Source organism: Hemiscyllium ocellatum, chromosome 14 (assembly GCF_020745735.1).
Source record: "Hemiscyllium ocellatum isolate sHemOce1 chromosome 14, sHemOce1.pat.X.cur, whole genome shotgun sequence".
NCBI lineage: Eukaryota > Metazoa > Chordata > Chondrichthyes > Orectolobiformes > Hemiscylliidae > Hemiscyllium > Hemiscyllium ocellatum.
In genome coordinates, this window is record NC_083414.1 from 21,051,934 (window position 1) to 21,067,507 (window position 15,574).

The 15,574-nt window shown below is 40.2% G+C and overlaps 1 protein-coding gene across 1 annotated transcript in view; it reads left to right on the forward strand.

Annotated features, from left to right (window-relative positions):
* The window catches only part of LOC132822097 (inter-alpha-trypsin inhibitor heavy chain H3-like), a 79,314-nt gene that overhangs the window by 23,441 nt on the left and 40,299 nt on the right, over positions 1-15,574 (forward strand). Inside the window, exons 10-13 of the mRNA XM_060835128.1 lie at positions 2,323-2,508; positions 4,942-5,081; positions 5,422-5,585; positions 7,539-7,592. Of these exons, the coding sequence (XP_060691111.1) occupies positions 2,323-2,508; positions 4,942-5,081; positions 5,422-5,585; positions 7,539-7,592 (544 nt within the window). The remainder of the gene's footprint in view (positions 1-2,322; positions 2,509-4,941; positions 5,082-5,421; positions 5,586-7,538; positions 7,593-15,574) is intronic.

Below are 15,574 nucleotides of genomic sequence, written 5' to 3' on the forward strand. Positions count from 1 at the left end.
TGGCCTAAGCAAAGTTCTGTACAGCTCCAACATGTTGCCCCCTTCCATCCCCTTATAATGCATGCCTGAGTAAGTATCCCTTTTGCCTTCTTAACTAACTATTAACAGGTCCTGCCGCCTTCGGGGACCCGTGCATATGCACCCCTAAATCCCTCTGTTCCTGAGAACATCCTAGTATCTTGCCATACATTGAGGACTTCCTTATCTTCAGCATCAATCCATTCCAAGTCTTGCACTTTGTGTACAGATAAAAATAAAATACTGCAGAGGGTGGAAATCTGAAACAAGCATGGGGAAAAATGCTGGAGAAACTCAGCAACTGTGGAGAGAGAAATAGAGTTAATATTTCAAATCTGTGTAATTTCTACCCATGGTTCTGCACTACAAAAGAAAAGTCAGAATAGAAACATTTCTGCATTTCTGAAGGCACCCTAAAAAAGTGAGGAGCTGTCGATTTTCATAAAGCAGGAGTTGAGTGGCAAACTCCATGAGATTGTCACTCTTTGTAAAATGCAGTCTATAGTTTCAAGTCAGGATAATGTCAGGGTATTTCACTGTCCTTGTTTGTTACTTTCTGTTTGGTGGTGTGAACAATTATTATTCCTTTGCTGTGAAATTGACAAAAATACTGAAGCCAATCAGTCTGCAGGCTCTCCTCCAAATTGGAATTTTCCCTATTGAATAATACCATTTGAGCTTTACAACTGTCTGAAAAGAGAGATAGAAGAATAGAACACTCAGTGTGGAAACAAGCCATTTGACCCAACAAGCCCATACCAACCCAGACCAATTACATCTTTGTAACCCTGCATTTCTTATGACTAATGCACCTAACCTATATATCCCTGAACACTATGGGTAATTTAGCATGGCCAATCCACCTAGCTTGCACATCTCTGGAGTGTGAGAGGAAACTAGAGCACCCAATGGAAACCCATGCATACACAGGGAGATTAGGCAGTCACCCAAGGCTGGAAATGGACCTTGTTCCCTGGCGCTGTGAGGCAGCATGCTGCCCTTAGCTTCAATTTTACGTCTTATCTGATAGCTGATCCTCCACAAACCTGTCCGACCTGTGAAACGTCAGAGACTGTCCATGTTGCCTGAAGTGTCACTGTGATATGATGCACAAGTCAAGGATGAGCTTGAACAATGACACCGGATTCAAAGGCAGAAATGCGATCTGATATTTGGCCATTGAATTGTGGGAGGGTGGAGAGACTGTTACACATCTCCTTCTGGAATGTGCCTTTGCAAAGGAAGTCTGGAGAAAGACCTAATGGTTTTTGTCAAGGTTCGTCCTAAGCAGCTCCGTGATGCAGGACACACACCAAGACAAACATCAACTGTGTCTGGAGGACTATCACCTTGGAGGAAGATGCTCTTTGATCTGCCTGAAAGTTGTTTGTCTTCCAGAGTAAGGAGTTGACCCCAACTTTTGCAGACTGGCACATTTCAAGGTCCAGGGCTAGGTGCTGAGGAATGCACTAAAGCTTGGGGCAGCTGCCAACGAGGCACGGTGGAGGAAGGCCATTGTCTGAGATCTTTCTGCTGAAGTTAAATGAGGCTCTGTTCAGCTATTGGACTCTCCCACTGTCTCATTATAGATGTAAATATAATATTGTACAAGTAAGAAATGCCTTTGGTTTTGTTTGTTGGATAGAGTCAAACTTCAATGTTTGTTTGTTTTCTTCATCCGCTACTGTACAGAATCAAACTGCTTTAGTGACAATGAATGTACATATATTTTTTATGAATAAAGTACAAGTTTGAAATAAAACAATTTGGCCATTGTAGTACTTCTAAAATGAGGTGTTGTGGTACAAAGTGAGCCAGAGGCTGGAAGTTTAAGGTCCCACTCCGCGACTTCATGCTATGAAATCCAAGTTCATAGCTCAGACAAATAAGTTGATTATCAAATTGTAAATCCTTACAATGTATTTTGGCCACTGATAAGAGTGGGAATGTCTCTTGGTCTGCCATGGGATAGGACCTTTCAAGCCTCTAGTGACAGGCCACCAAACTGTTTCAGGACAAATTAGCTATGGAAACAGACACAACCATGCCTCTGCCTCGTGCATACTATGTGTGGGAAGATAAAAGAAAAATAAATAGTACTTTAAATAATCATCTGGCAAACCAACTATAGTGAGAATTAAAACTAGCTGGAAAATCTTATATGTACCTAATATCAGGAGTAAATCATCCTCCAAATGCATTCTGACCTCAGTTTGTGCTTTGCTATGAATTTCCAAGCTAAAATCAAAAATATTACAATTGTTTTAAAAGTATGCTCAATCTTTAAATTTTTCTTTTTCACAGGGCTTTTATGATGAAGTGGCAAATCCCTTGCTTTTGGATATTGAATTGCAATATCCAGAGAATGCCATTTCAGAGTTAACTCAGGCCAATTTTAGGCAGTATTACGATGGGTCGGAAATTGTAGTGGCTGGCAAGATTTCAGATAATAACCTGGAGTCACTCATTACAGAGGTCTTTGCACAAGCTGTAAGTACTCTCTCAAACCTACTCCAAATCATTTATTTACATTTTAGATTAATTATAGAATACAACATTGTAGCACAGTGGCAAATCATTTAACCCATTTTATCCATGCCTACTATTTGAAATAAAGATCGTAAAATTTCCTAATACTCTTACAAAACAAAAACCCCAAAAATCATAGAGATACATTTGAGAAAGCCATTACGTTTGATAGAGCTAAATAATTGGCCTTACTTCCTTACATTTTCCTTGTAGCCCAGAAGCGTTTTTCTTTATGGTATTTATCGAACTGTCTTTTTAAAATTTATTATCAAATCTGCTTTCATAACTTTTTCAGGCAGTGCATTCTACATCATAATAATTCATTGTGTTAAAAATGTCTCCCATGTGGCTGCATCCATTTGTTTTTCAACAGTTCTCATCACCAGCCCTTTTGCCCCAGCACCAATTTTTCTTTATGTACTCTACCAAAATCCTTCGACATTTAGAGCAAATTTGCTTTGAATATTCAGTGGTATGAAAACAACTTTTGTGTTTCTAAATGATTTAAGTCTTTCTTCCATATTCATGAAGCTCCTGTACATTCTTCCTAACGCCTGAACATCCACCCTGAAATATGGTATCCAGTATGTCCACAACACTCCAGCCCCAGGAACCAAAAAGTTCTATAAAGTTTCGATATACCTTAGTTGTTTTTGTATTCTATGGCTCTACTTATAAAACTAAGAATGGCTTTTTAAATACCCTTGTTACTTGTTCTGTCCCCTCCACAAGTTTGCATACCTACACACCCTGTTTTCTCTATCTAACACAGGCTTTAAAATTTCATTCATACCAGTGGAGAGCCAGACTTCCATTAGTTTGTTTAAATAGATGCCCACATAGGAACTGTTACTTGTTTGACATTATACTTTTCTCTGACCACTTTTTGACTCAATGTTTATTTACACAAGATGAAGTGGTGTCAAGTGCCTATAGTTTCTGCAATTTTTACTTTAATTATCTGATCACAAAATACAGTTATAGCAGCAGTTTTGTTTTTGTTAAAGAAAGCCATGAATGGTTGTTTTAAAATCTTTTTCACATGTACAATTATCACAATTTGGTTCTATATATTGTGTATACAGGGTGTGTGTGCAAGGAAGTGCCATGATTGGCATGGAATATTTGATGAACCACTGGGGCTGGATGGAGGAGCAGAAACTGAATAAGAAATTATGAGAGAACCCTTGGAGGTGACTTGCATGACAAGGCATTCTCTTGGACATGCATGGTCACTTCATCCTACCTTATTCATTTAAATCCTCTCCTTCAGTACTGGTTGCCAGTCTAAGAAAGATTTGCACACAGTTTCATTCATTTGAAGTTCACATATTTGATTACTTAAAATGTAATCATAAAGAAAGAACTTGCAAGTAAAATCTTTCATACACTTCTGAAGTTTAGTCAATGTTACTATGTAGACAGCCAATTTGCACACAGCAAGACACAAAAGCAGACTTTGAGTTCCCCGACTAGTTAGTCTGTTGTCCAACAAATGTTGGCCAAACAGTTGGAAACTTCAAATCAATGCAAAACAATAATAAGATATTGAGGGCTAAAAGTTACATGCCCTACTGGTCTGTGTTTCTGGTGTTAGGCTGTATAAAATAGGGCAGGTGTCCAACCCTCAACCTTCTCACTCAATCTCACCCTATCGTACGTAGGGTAAATGGGTGCCAAAATTGGCAACATGTGTATTCACATAAATAAGATGCAATTGAGCTTAATGAAACCATAGTTTAACCCAATGTTATGCTACTCATGCTGTATAAATAAGCCGGTATTTAAAGAGATTTTAAAGGATGATAAGTAAGTGGACATTATCTTGAGAAGGTGCCATTTGTGCATTCAGGTACCCATCTAGAAGATATAACCTATTCTTTTCTCTCTGCATGGTCATTAAACCCAGCCTCTGTTCAAGTAGGCCAAATCCAGACTAGACGATGGTCCTGACTTATCTGGGTCTGGGCTTCCATCAGGCCTTCCTGGTGGGCCTTCAGTCAGATTGGCCATCAACTCAAAACAGCAAGAATTCCTTCCACTGAGGAGCTGGGGTACCATAACACTGCCCACAACACATTGTTGCTGAGGAGCACGTTTCTTTCAGATTTGTTAGCTGATTTCTGAATTTTCTTCTGGGAGTGGGGTGGGAGAAGCCATACATTTCTGCCCTATCTGCTCACATCATATATATCAAGAATCCTATCAGTTTTTAGTTTTCAGTTGATAGAAATAGTTGTGTCTAACATGTAATAATAATAATATAACAAATTATTGCAATCGTGTAATTAGCTGTAAATTGTGAATTATGTCATATAACAAAGATCAAAATGTAATGTACATTCCCAAGCATTTTACTATCAGGTTCAACCTAACACTTTAATTCTCCAACAGGCTAATGAAAACTTAGCTCTAAAAGCGGAAGTGCAGGTATCAGAAGTTGAAAATGTTACTCAGCAGCAGCAATACATTTTTGGTGACTTCACTGAGCGACTGTGGGCTTATTTGACCATACAACAGCTTTTAGAGAAACGGTAAAATAACAAAAGCTTTTTGTCTCTGAGATGGAAATTTTAAATTTGTAGTTTATGTACAAACAGCAGTTGGTAAATATCATGATTAATATCAAAGATATGTTAATGTTTTGGTTATCAATGCCATGCTATCCTTCCCAGCAGGAGCTGTCACTGTTGCAAAGCAGCTCGTAATCATTATAGTTTAATCTTCCATTTAGATTACATAAGGACAAAAATCACATAAACCATTAAAATGATTGACAGAACATTTGTATAAATGGCAGCAGAAGTATTTACTGAACTGGATTGCAATATGTATTAAAATTATTTAATACAGGATATTAATTGTTTCATTCAGGGTTTCTGCAGAACCAAATGAAAAGGGAAACCTAACCAACAGAATCCTGGAACTGTCACTCAAATACAGCTTTGTAACACCACTAACGTCAATGGTGGTCACAAAACCAGAGAAAAATAAGAATGGCACATTTGTTGCTGACAAACCAACAGAAGATGATGATGGTTGGATAAAATTAACATTGATTTTATCTTGATTTTGCAATTGACATGCACCATATATATTAGTCAGCTATGTGTATGAGCTCAATTTTTTAAAAAACTACATGTTCTGTTTCCATGTATGTCCTTGATTTAATGTTTCATTCAAAATAGAGCAACCTTTGACAGCACCGAATACCCTCAGTACTGCGGTGCAGTGGAAACCAATCATAGAATCCCAACAGTGTGAGAGCAGGCTATTCAGTCCATCAAGTCCACACTGGCCCTCCAAAGAACATCCCACTCAATCCCCATAACCTTGCATTTCCCATGGCTAATCCAAATTACCTGCACATCTTTTGACTAAGGGAGGAAACTGGAGTACCTGGAAGAAACTCACACAGACTCAGGGAGAATGTACAAACTCCACATAGACAGTTGTCTGAGTCTAGAAATGAACCCAGATCCCTAGCATTGAGCCACCATGCCACATGAGATTTCTATTCTCAAATCTTTAGAATGAGATGTGGATCTGTGAACTTTCAAACAGATGAGTCACAATTGACACAATTTTTACTGTACATAGAATGTAGAACATAGAACTTTATTGTGTAGTACAGGCCCCTCGGCCCTCAATGTTGTGCCGACCTGCAAAGTTAATCTGATGCCCATCTAACCTGCATGATTCCATCATTATCCATATGTCTGTCCAATGCCCGATTAAATGCCCTGAATGTCAGCGAGTCTATTACTGTTGCAGGCAATCATTCCATGCCCCTACTACTCTCTGTGTAAAGAAACTACCCCTAATATTTCTCTTAAATCTATAATTCCTCAATTTAAAGCAATGTCCCTTCATGTTAGCCTTCACCATTGGAGGAAAAAGGCTCTCAATGTCCACCCCATCCAACCCTCTGATTATCTTATACAGCTCAATTAAGTCACCTCTCAACCTTCTTCCCTTCAATGAAAACAGCCTGGATTTCCCTCAGACTTTCCTTGTCAGACTTTCCCTCTCTGTTCATCCATGCTACCAAGAATTTTACCATTAGCCTAATACTCTGCATTCCTATTACTTCTGAAGTGAATTACCTCACACTTTTTTGCATTAAACTCCATTTGCCACTTCTTAGCCCAGCTCTGTATCTTATCTATGTCCCTCTGTAACCCATAACATTCTTCAACACTATCCATAACTCTGCCTTCCTTAGTGTCATCTACAAATTTACTAACACATGCTTCTATGCCCACCTCCAGATCATTTATAAAAATGACAACCAGCAGTGGCCCCAAAACAGATCCTTGCAGCACATTGTTTTTACCCAATTTAACTACTGCTAACCTAATGCCCAGCAAAGCATCACCTTTTCCCATTGTTCAATATGGGAATGTCACATGCTGGAAAAACTTCCAACAGCTAAAGATATTCACTTTCATCCAACAGCAGCAAATGCAAAGAGAAGCTGCATTTGCTTCTGGTATCAGCTTTTGGTCAACAACAAATTTATGAATGATTACTACACCCAACTCACATATATTGGAATCCAGTTGTCAATTAAGTCCTCTCTAGTTAGTTGTCAGCATGGGTGAGTTGGATCAAAGGATCTGTTTCCATGCTGTACATCTATATGACTTTATGCTGTTTTGTGCTGAGCAATATTGAGCTCCCTCACAGTCAGAGATTGCCAGGTACCTGCTTTAATTTCCAAGTCAAGAATTCATGACATCTAGCTTGTTTGGTGCATTTAGTAAGAAAGAAAGCTCAATATTAATGAGATGAGTAAGAGCATTATTAAGACATTTAACAAGCTATAATCTCCCTTTAGTTGGCAACTTACCAATGATTAGTGAGAAAGTCACCTTGCCGCTTGGTCAGTTCCTAGAAAATCTAATGAGTTACTCCAGATGTTATAATATGCTATAGCCATGTTTCTCAGGCCAATATAGGGTTCAATCCTTGTTTATATTTCATTTCAGATAATGAGAAGCCATTATCATTTAGAACTCAAACTGCTGGAAGATCTAATAAACGTAAGATATTTTAAATATTTTTACGATTAAAATATTTTTTAATCTTATTTAGCGAAGTTTGTGTGAGATGTGGTAAACTGATATAACAGTGTAGGAGATATTGTGTCACATACAAATACATGAAGAAAGTTATGATTTTAAGCAATTTCCACCTAATTTATCAAATACAGAAAGGATTGCAATTAGAAGTGCTATTAACAGGAGATAAAATAGTTGCCAAAACCACAATGGCTGAGGAATAATGTATGCCAATGAAACAAAATGAGAAGCCCAGCAGAAGCATGGTGGAATGTGAAAAAGAAATGTAAAGCATATCTGCACATTCACAGAAGGTTTTATTGTGTAATGGGAATTGTAATTGATTTCATGAAAGACGGTGAATCATTTGGGATTGGCATTTTATTTTAGGAATGATGAAGAATAAATTGCTCTCGAGCAAATAATTCACCTCCTGACTCCCCTAAGCTTGTCCACCATCCACACAGCACAATTCAGGAGGATGAAGGAATATTTCCCACTAACCTGAATGGGTGCAGCTTCAAAAACCACTCAAGAAGCTTGACACCATCCAGGACAAAGCAACCTTTTGATTGGCACTGCAACCACAAATATTCACTCCCTGTACTGCTGCCATTCAGTAGCAGCAGTGCATCTAAGAAAAAAAAGCTCATCTCTAAACTCAGTGCCCCTCTGTAACAGGATCCTCAACTTGCTGACCTATATACCATAACCAGTAAGAATAGGCAACAACAGCTCTTCCACCATAAACCTCAACATCAGAGCCCCAATTATACTTTTTATACACTTAGGACTATGTGGCCAATTTTCTGCCCCTGCTCCACTTACAAGTTAGCTGACGACACCACAGTTGTAGGTCAGATCTCAAACAATGATGAGAATGCAGAATACAGGAAAGAGATTGAGTGTCTCGCAGCATGGTGTAAAGACGTCTTCATCAATGTCAACAAAACTAAGGAGCTGGTCATTAACTTCAGGAAGCAGAGTAGAGGACACACCCCTGACGGCATCAATGATGCTGAGGTGTAGGTCCTGGTCCACCCACATCGATGTGCTGGTCAAGAAGGCACAACGATGTCTCATCTTTCTCTGGATGCTAAGGAAATTTGGCATGTCCACAAAAACTCTTACAGTTTTTACCATTCCAGCTGGTTGCATTACAGCATGGTATGGCAACTGCTCTTCCCAAGGCCACAAGAAACTACACAGTCATGAGCACAGCTCAGTCCATTATGCAAACCAGCCTTCCATCCATTGACTCCATTTATACTTGCCGACACCTCAGGAAAGCAACCAACATAAGCAAAGACCCCTCTTTGTTATATTGTCTTCCACCCTTTTCTGTCAACATTTGAGTACATGTACAAACAGATTCGAGAACAGCTCTTCCCCGTTGTTATCAGACTTTTGAATGGACCTCTCAAATGTTAATCTTGATCTGTTGGTGCATGTGACAACAATAAATCAAACCAACAAATCTACAAGATGTACTGAAGAAATTCACCAAAGTTCCTTACACAGCATCTTCCAACCCAAGACCGCTTCTATCTAGAAGGATAAGGTTAGCAGATACATGGGAGTGCTATCAGCTACAAGCTCCTCCAAGTTACTCACCATCCTGACTTGGAAATACATAGCCTTTCTTTGAGTGTTGCTGGGTCAAGGGAAATGTGTCCTCCACCACCTTCTCCAGAGTAATTAGGAATGGTCAATCAATGCTTGTCAAGCAGCGATGTCCACATCCTATGAATGAATAAAAGAAATTTGGGAAAGTAGTTTGAAGACAAAGGAAATGTATCATAGCGTCAAAGGAAGAGTGCAAGGTATTATTTGTAGACAAGTTGTTAACATTTTGTAATTATTTTTAATTAATTGTGTAATAGTTTTCCAATATTTTTGTTATAAATTGAATTGTTGGCTATATGTAGTACAGAGAAGCCATTAAAATAAATGATAACTGAGAAAATTTGGCAAGTTGATCAATACATTTTCTGTATCTGCTGCTTATGGATAATTGCATGAGGAGGAAATGATTCCTTAAGATTTCTGCTTTTTACACATTTTGCTATAGTCATTCACCATTACGGAAAGATATAGGAGCAATAGGGTGGTAGTGATAGATTTTAATTTCCCAACATTGACTGGCATTCATTTAGTGTTAGAGTCTAGATGGAGTAGAATTTGTAAGGAGCATCAAGGAGGATTTGAGAGAGCAGTATGTAATTACTGCTTGGGAAGGGGGTCATATTAGACTTGTGTTAGGGAATGAGCCCGGCCAGGTGGTTGAAGTTTCAGGAGGGGATTACTTTAGGAATAGTGATCACAATTCCATAAGTTTTAGAAGACTCATGGACAAAGATGAGAGTGGTCCTAAAGGAAGAGAGCTAAATTGGGAGAAGGCTAACTATACCAAATTTCAGCAGGAGCTGGGGAATGGGGATTGGGAGCAGCTGTTTGAAGGTAAATTCACATTTTATATGTGGGAGACTTTTAAAGAGAGTTTGATTAGAGTGCAGGACAGATATGTCACTGTGAAAATGAAGGATAGAAATGGCAAGAGGGAAATGTGAATGACAGGTGAAATTGTGATACCAGTTAAGAGGAAAAAGGAAGCATACATAAGCTCTAGATGACTGAAGACAGACGAAGCTTTGAAAAAATATCAGGAACGTAGACCCAATCTGAAATGAAGAATTAAGAGATCATAAAGTATCGTTAGCAAACAGGGTTAAGGAAGATTTCAAAGCCTTTTGTCCATATATAATGAGTAAAAGGGTAACTTGAGAAAGAGTTTGCTCACTCAAGGACAAAGGAGGAAAGTTATGCATGGAGTCAGAGAAAATGGGTGAGATTCTTAATGAGTACTTTGCATTGGTATTCGCTGAGGAGAGGGACATGACAGATGTTGAGATTAGGAATGGATGTTTGATTACTCTAGGTCAAGTTGGCATAAGGTGGGATGAAATGTTGGGTATTCTAAAAGGCATTAAGGTGGGCAAGTTCTCAGGTCCAGATGGGATCTATCCCAGGTTACTGAGAGAAATGAGAGAGGTTATAGTTGGGCCATAGCAGATATCTTTGTAGTATCCTGATCCTGGAGAACTGGTGAATTGCTAATTTTTTTTAGATTAGACTTACAGTGTGGAAACAGGCCCTTCGGCCCAACAAGTCCACACCGACCCGCCGAAGCGCAACCCACCCTTACCCCTACATTTACCCCTTACCTAACACTACGGGCAATTTAGCTTGGCCAATTCACCTGACCCGCACATCTTTGGACTGTGGGAGGAAACCGGAGCACCCGGAGGAAACCCACGCAGACACGGGGAGAACGTGCAAACTCCACACAGTCAGTCGCCTGAGTCGGGAATTGAACCCGGGTCTACAGGTGCTGTGAGGCAGCAGTGCTAACCACTGTGCCACCGTGCCGCCCACAATGTTATCCCTTTATTTAGGAAGGGCAACAGGGATAACCCAGGTAATTATAGACTAGTTAGCCTGACGTCAGTGATACAGAAGCTGCTGAAGAAGATTGTGAGGGATAGGATCTATTCCCGTTTGGAAGAAAATGAGCTATTTAGTAATAGGCAGCATGGTTTTGTGCCAGGAAGGCCATGTCTTCTTTGAAGAAGTGGCAAATTGTTTGATGAGGGAAGGGCTTATATGCCTTATACATGACTTCAGTAAGGCATTTGATAAGGTTCCCCATGGTAGGCTGACAGAGAAAGTGAAGTCACATGGGATCCATGGTGTTCCAGCTCAATGGATAAAGAACTGACTGGGCAACAGGAGACTTAGTGAAAGGGAGTTTCTCAAAATGGAGAATTGTGACCAGTGGTGTTCCACAGGGATCTATGCTAGGGCTACTGATGTTTGTGATATACATAAGTGATCTGGAGAAAGGTATAGATGGTCTGATTAGCAAGTTTGCAGATTGGTGGAGTAGCAGATAGTGAAGAGGATTGTCAGATAATACAGCAGAATATAGATGGATTGGAGAGTTGGGTGGAGAAATGGTAGAGGGAGTTCAATCCGGGCAAATGAGTGGTAATGTATTTTGAAAGATCCAATTCAAGAGCAAACTGTACAGTAAATGGAAAAGCCCTGGGTAAAATTGATGTACAGAGAGATCTGGGTGTTCGGGCTCATTGTAGCCTGAAGGTGGCAATGCAGGTCAATAGAGTGGTCAAGAAAGCATATGGCATGCTTTCCTTCATTGGACAGGATATTGAGTACAAGAGTTGGCAGGTCACGTTACAGTTGTACAAGTCTTTGGTCTGGCCATATTTTGAATACTCCAAACAGTTCTGGTTACTATATTATCAAAAGGATGTGGATGCTTTGGTGAGGGTGCAGAGGAGATTCACCAGGATGTTGCCTGGTATGGAGGGCACTAACTATGAAGAGAGGTTGAGTAAATTAGGACTATTTTCATTAGAAAGACAGAGGTTGAGGGGGGACCTGATTGAGGCCCACAAAATCATGAGAAGTATAGACAGTGTGTATAGCAAGAAGTTTTGTTCCCCAGGGTGAGGGATTCAATTACTAAGGGTCATGAGTTCAAGGTGAGAATGGAAAAGTTTAAAGGAGATATGCATGGAAAGTTCTTTATACAGAAGGTGGTGGGTGCCTGGAACGTGTTGCCAGCAGAGGTGTTAGAGGCAAGCATGATAGCATCATTTAAGATGTATCTAGACAGATACATGAATGGGCAGAGAGCAAAGGGATACAGATCCTTAGAAAAGAGATGACAGGTTTAGATATAGAATCTGGATCAGCGCAGGCTTGGAGGCCAAAGGGCCTGTTCATGTGCTGTAATTTTCTTTGTTCTTTGAACCATTTAAATTCATTTACATTTAATCAGGTAGATGTTTGATTGGTTTAATTAGCCATGCCCTTAAGTTGTTCATCAACATGACCTTTTCCACCCCAGACAGATATCACAACCTGAATATATCACACATGTCACCCTTATCCCGAGAGGTATGACAAAATCAATCAAAATGCTCAAATTATTTTTTCAGTTTTTTCCCCCACCTACTGAGCCATATTTAGTTGTGGCATAGTGGAAATGTCTCTGCCTCTGAGCCAGAATTTTCAGGTTCAAATCCCACTTTGCAACTTGGTCCATGAAATCTGCATTTAAAGTAGGACTATGTTTGTTGATTGTGAATTCTTCCAGTACATCTTTAGCAAGTAGTGAAAATGGGAGAATGTTCTAGTCAACTGTGCTTGATGCAGAGTGGCACCCCTCAAGATAGACTCTGATAGCTGACTGGTGACCTTTTGCAGGAAAAAAGTAGCCATGGAAACAAACATAACTACTTGCTTTGTATGCCTCATGTTTCACTAAGAAGCAAGGAATTATATGCATCTAATAATTAAATTTTAAATTTAATAGATAAGTTTACATATCACATAATCCTTTAGAAACGCTGCTAAGTTGATTCCAGCTATCAATGCCTACTAGAACAAAAGAACAGAAGAGAAATTCAGCACAGGAACAGGCCATTCGGCCCTCCAAGCCCTACTAGATACAGATTTTTGGACATAATGGAAATACCACAAAGACTTTATGGGGCTGTGATATATAAAGCAATAAGTGCTTTTAAACCTTTTAAATGAGATGAATCATAATTTGACATGTTTTTGAGAGATTGTTCAGCTTTTATACAAATGAGTCAAATAATTGTTGAGGTGCGCTTCAAGTTTTGACCTGACATGATAGAAGAGCTGAACCTTTGCTGTAGAGCTGGGAGTGACTTGGAGACTTCCCCATTAACATGCAGCATCTCCCAGAAATGTAACATGTGTTTTGGCAGGCAAATTTTTGAATATGTTAGTTAGTCATTGTGAAGCTTAGTGTTTTCTTTAGTTTGATGCAACAGAGGCTTGATAATTGATGTTTGATCTTTAAGGGTTTTGCAAAGGTCTATAGCTTGGGCTGTGGTTAACTTACCAAGCTGCTGGGTTATCATGCAGGCAGTTCATTACCATGCTGGGTAACATCATCAGTATGACTTCTATGAAGCACTGTTGTTCTGTCTCGTTTGGTTTTTATGTGTGTCTGGTCTGTTGGGGTGAGTGTCACCTCCATGTCCTCTCTGCAGCAGTTTGTACACTGGGTCTATCTCAATGTGTTTGTGGATGGCTTTTTTTTTGTTGAAAACCAGACTTCCAAGAACTTTCTAGTATGTATCTGGTTGGCTTGTCCTAGAATGGTTACTTTTTCATGGTCGAATTGGTGGTCCTCTTAGTCTGTGTGTATGTAGATGAGGAAGGGTAGATCATGTCATTTAATTGCCAATTGGTGTTTGTGAAGTCGGTTGACTAGTTTTCTTCCTGTTTGTCTGATATAATGCTTGCTTCCGTTGTTTTGCAAGGAATTTTGTATAGCATATTGGTCCTACATGGGTATTGGGTCCTTTGTCCTAATAAGTAGTTGGTGTAGTGTGGCTATTGTTTGGTGTGTTACCATAATACATCGTGGTTGTAACAGCCTAGTAGTTAAGTCTGACATGTTTTTCACACAGGACAAGGTGGCCAGCAGATTGGTAGATACTGTATCTTTTTGGCATTGCCTGTTGAGCAGGTATTGGTTGAATAAGTTGATGGGGTATCTGTTGTTAGCACAGACTTTGTGTAAGCGTTCTTCCTCTTCCTTGCACAGTTCTGATGTTTTGCAGTGTGTCAAAGCTCTTTTGAATAGTGTCCTGACACAGCTCTGTTTGTGGACATTGGGGTGGTTACTATTGTGGTTGAGGATCTGGTCTGTGGAGTGGGTTTCTTGTATATTTTGGTTGTAAATTCCAACCATTGGTCAACTGTTCTACCATGACATCTGGGAATGGGAGTTGGTGGTTGTTCTCTTCCTCCCTGGTGAACTTGATGCCAGTGAGTATACTGTTAATGCGATGGTGTCTTTCCTTGAGCCTTATACATTTGATGATGATAAATGTGTCATCCACGTAATACATCCATAGTTTTGGTTGGATTGAGGGAAATCTGTGTTTTCAAGTCTTTGCATGATTGCTTCTGCTATTAGTCCTGAGATCAGAGAACCTGTCATTGCACCATTACTGGTATAGGGTAAAAAATGAGGTCTGCAGATGCTGGAGATCACAGCTGCAAATGTGTTGCTGGTCAAAGCACAGCAGGCCAGGCAGCATCTCAGGAATAGGGAATTCGACGTTTTGAGCATAAGCCCTTCATCAGGAATGAGAGAGAGTAGCCAAGCAGGCTAAGATAAAAGGTAGGGAGGAGGGACTTGGGGAGGGGCGATGGAGGTGGGATAGGTGGAAGGAGGTCAAGGTGAGGGTGATAGGCCGGAGTGGGGTGGGGGCGGAGAGGTCAGGAAGGAGATTGCAGGTTAGGAGAGCGGTGCTGAGTTGAGGGAACCGACTGAGACAAGATGGGGGGAGGGGAAATGAGGAAACTGGAGAAATCTGAATTCATACCTTGTGGTTGGAGGGTTCCCAGGCGGAAGATGAGGCGCTCCTCCTCCAGCCGTCGTGTTGTTATGTTCTGCCGGTGGAGGAGTCCAAGGACCTGCATGGCCTCGGTGGAGTGGGAGGGAGAGTTAAAGTGTTGAGCCACGGGGTGGTTGGGTTGGTTGGTCCGGGCGGCCCAGAGGTGTTCTCTGAAGCGTTCCGCAAGTAAGCGGCCTGTCTCCCCAATATATATGTCTGGTTGTTCAAGACAAAGTGTGTGGAGAGAGATAAGTCTAGTAGCTTGAGCATGTTGGCTGTGCTGATGGTATTGCTAGGAGTCATTATCACTGGATCCTCTAGCAGTAAGGCAATTGTTTCCTTGGCTAGTGGTATGTCAATGGAGATGAATAGGGCCATGATATCAAATGAAATCACGATTTCATCCTCATCAATTTTAGCATTCATGAGGCTGTCAATGAGTTCTAGGGCCGGCACTTTGGCAACTTACCTCGCTGGCATCCTACTTACCACAAA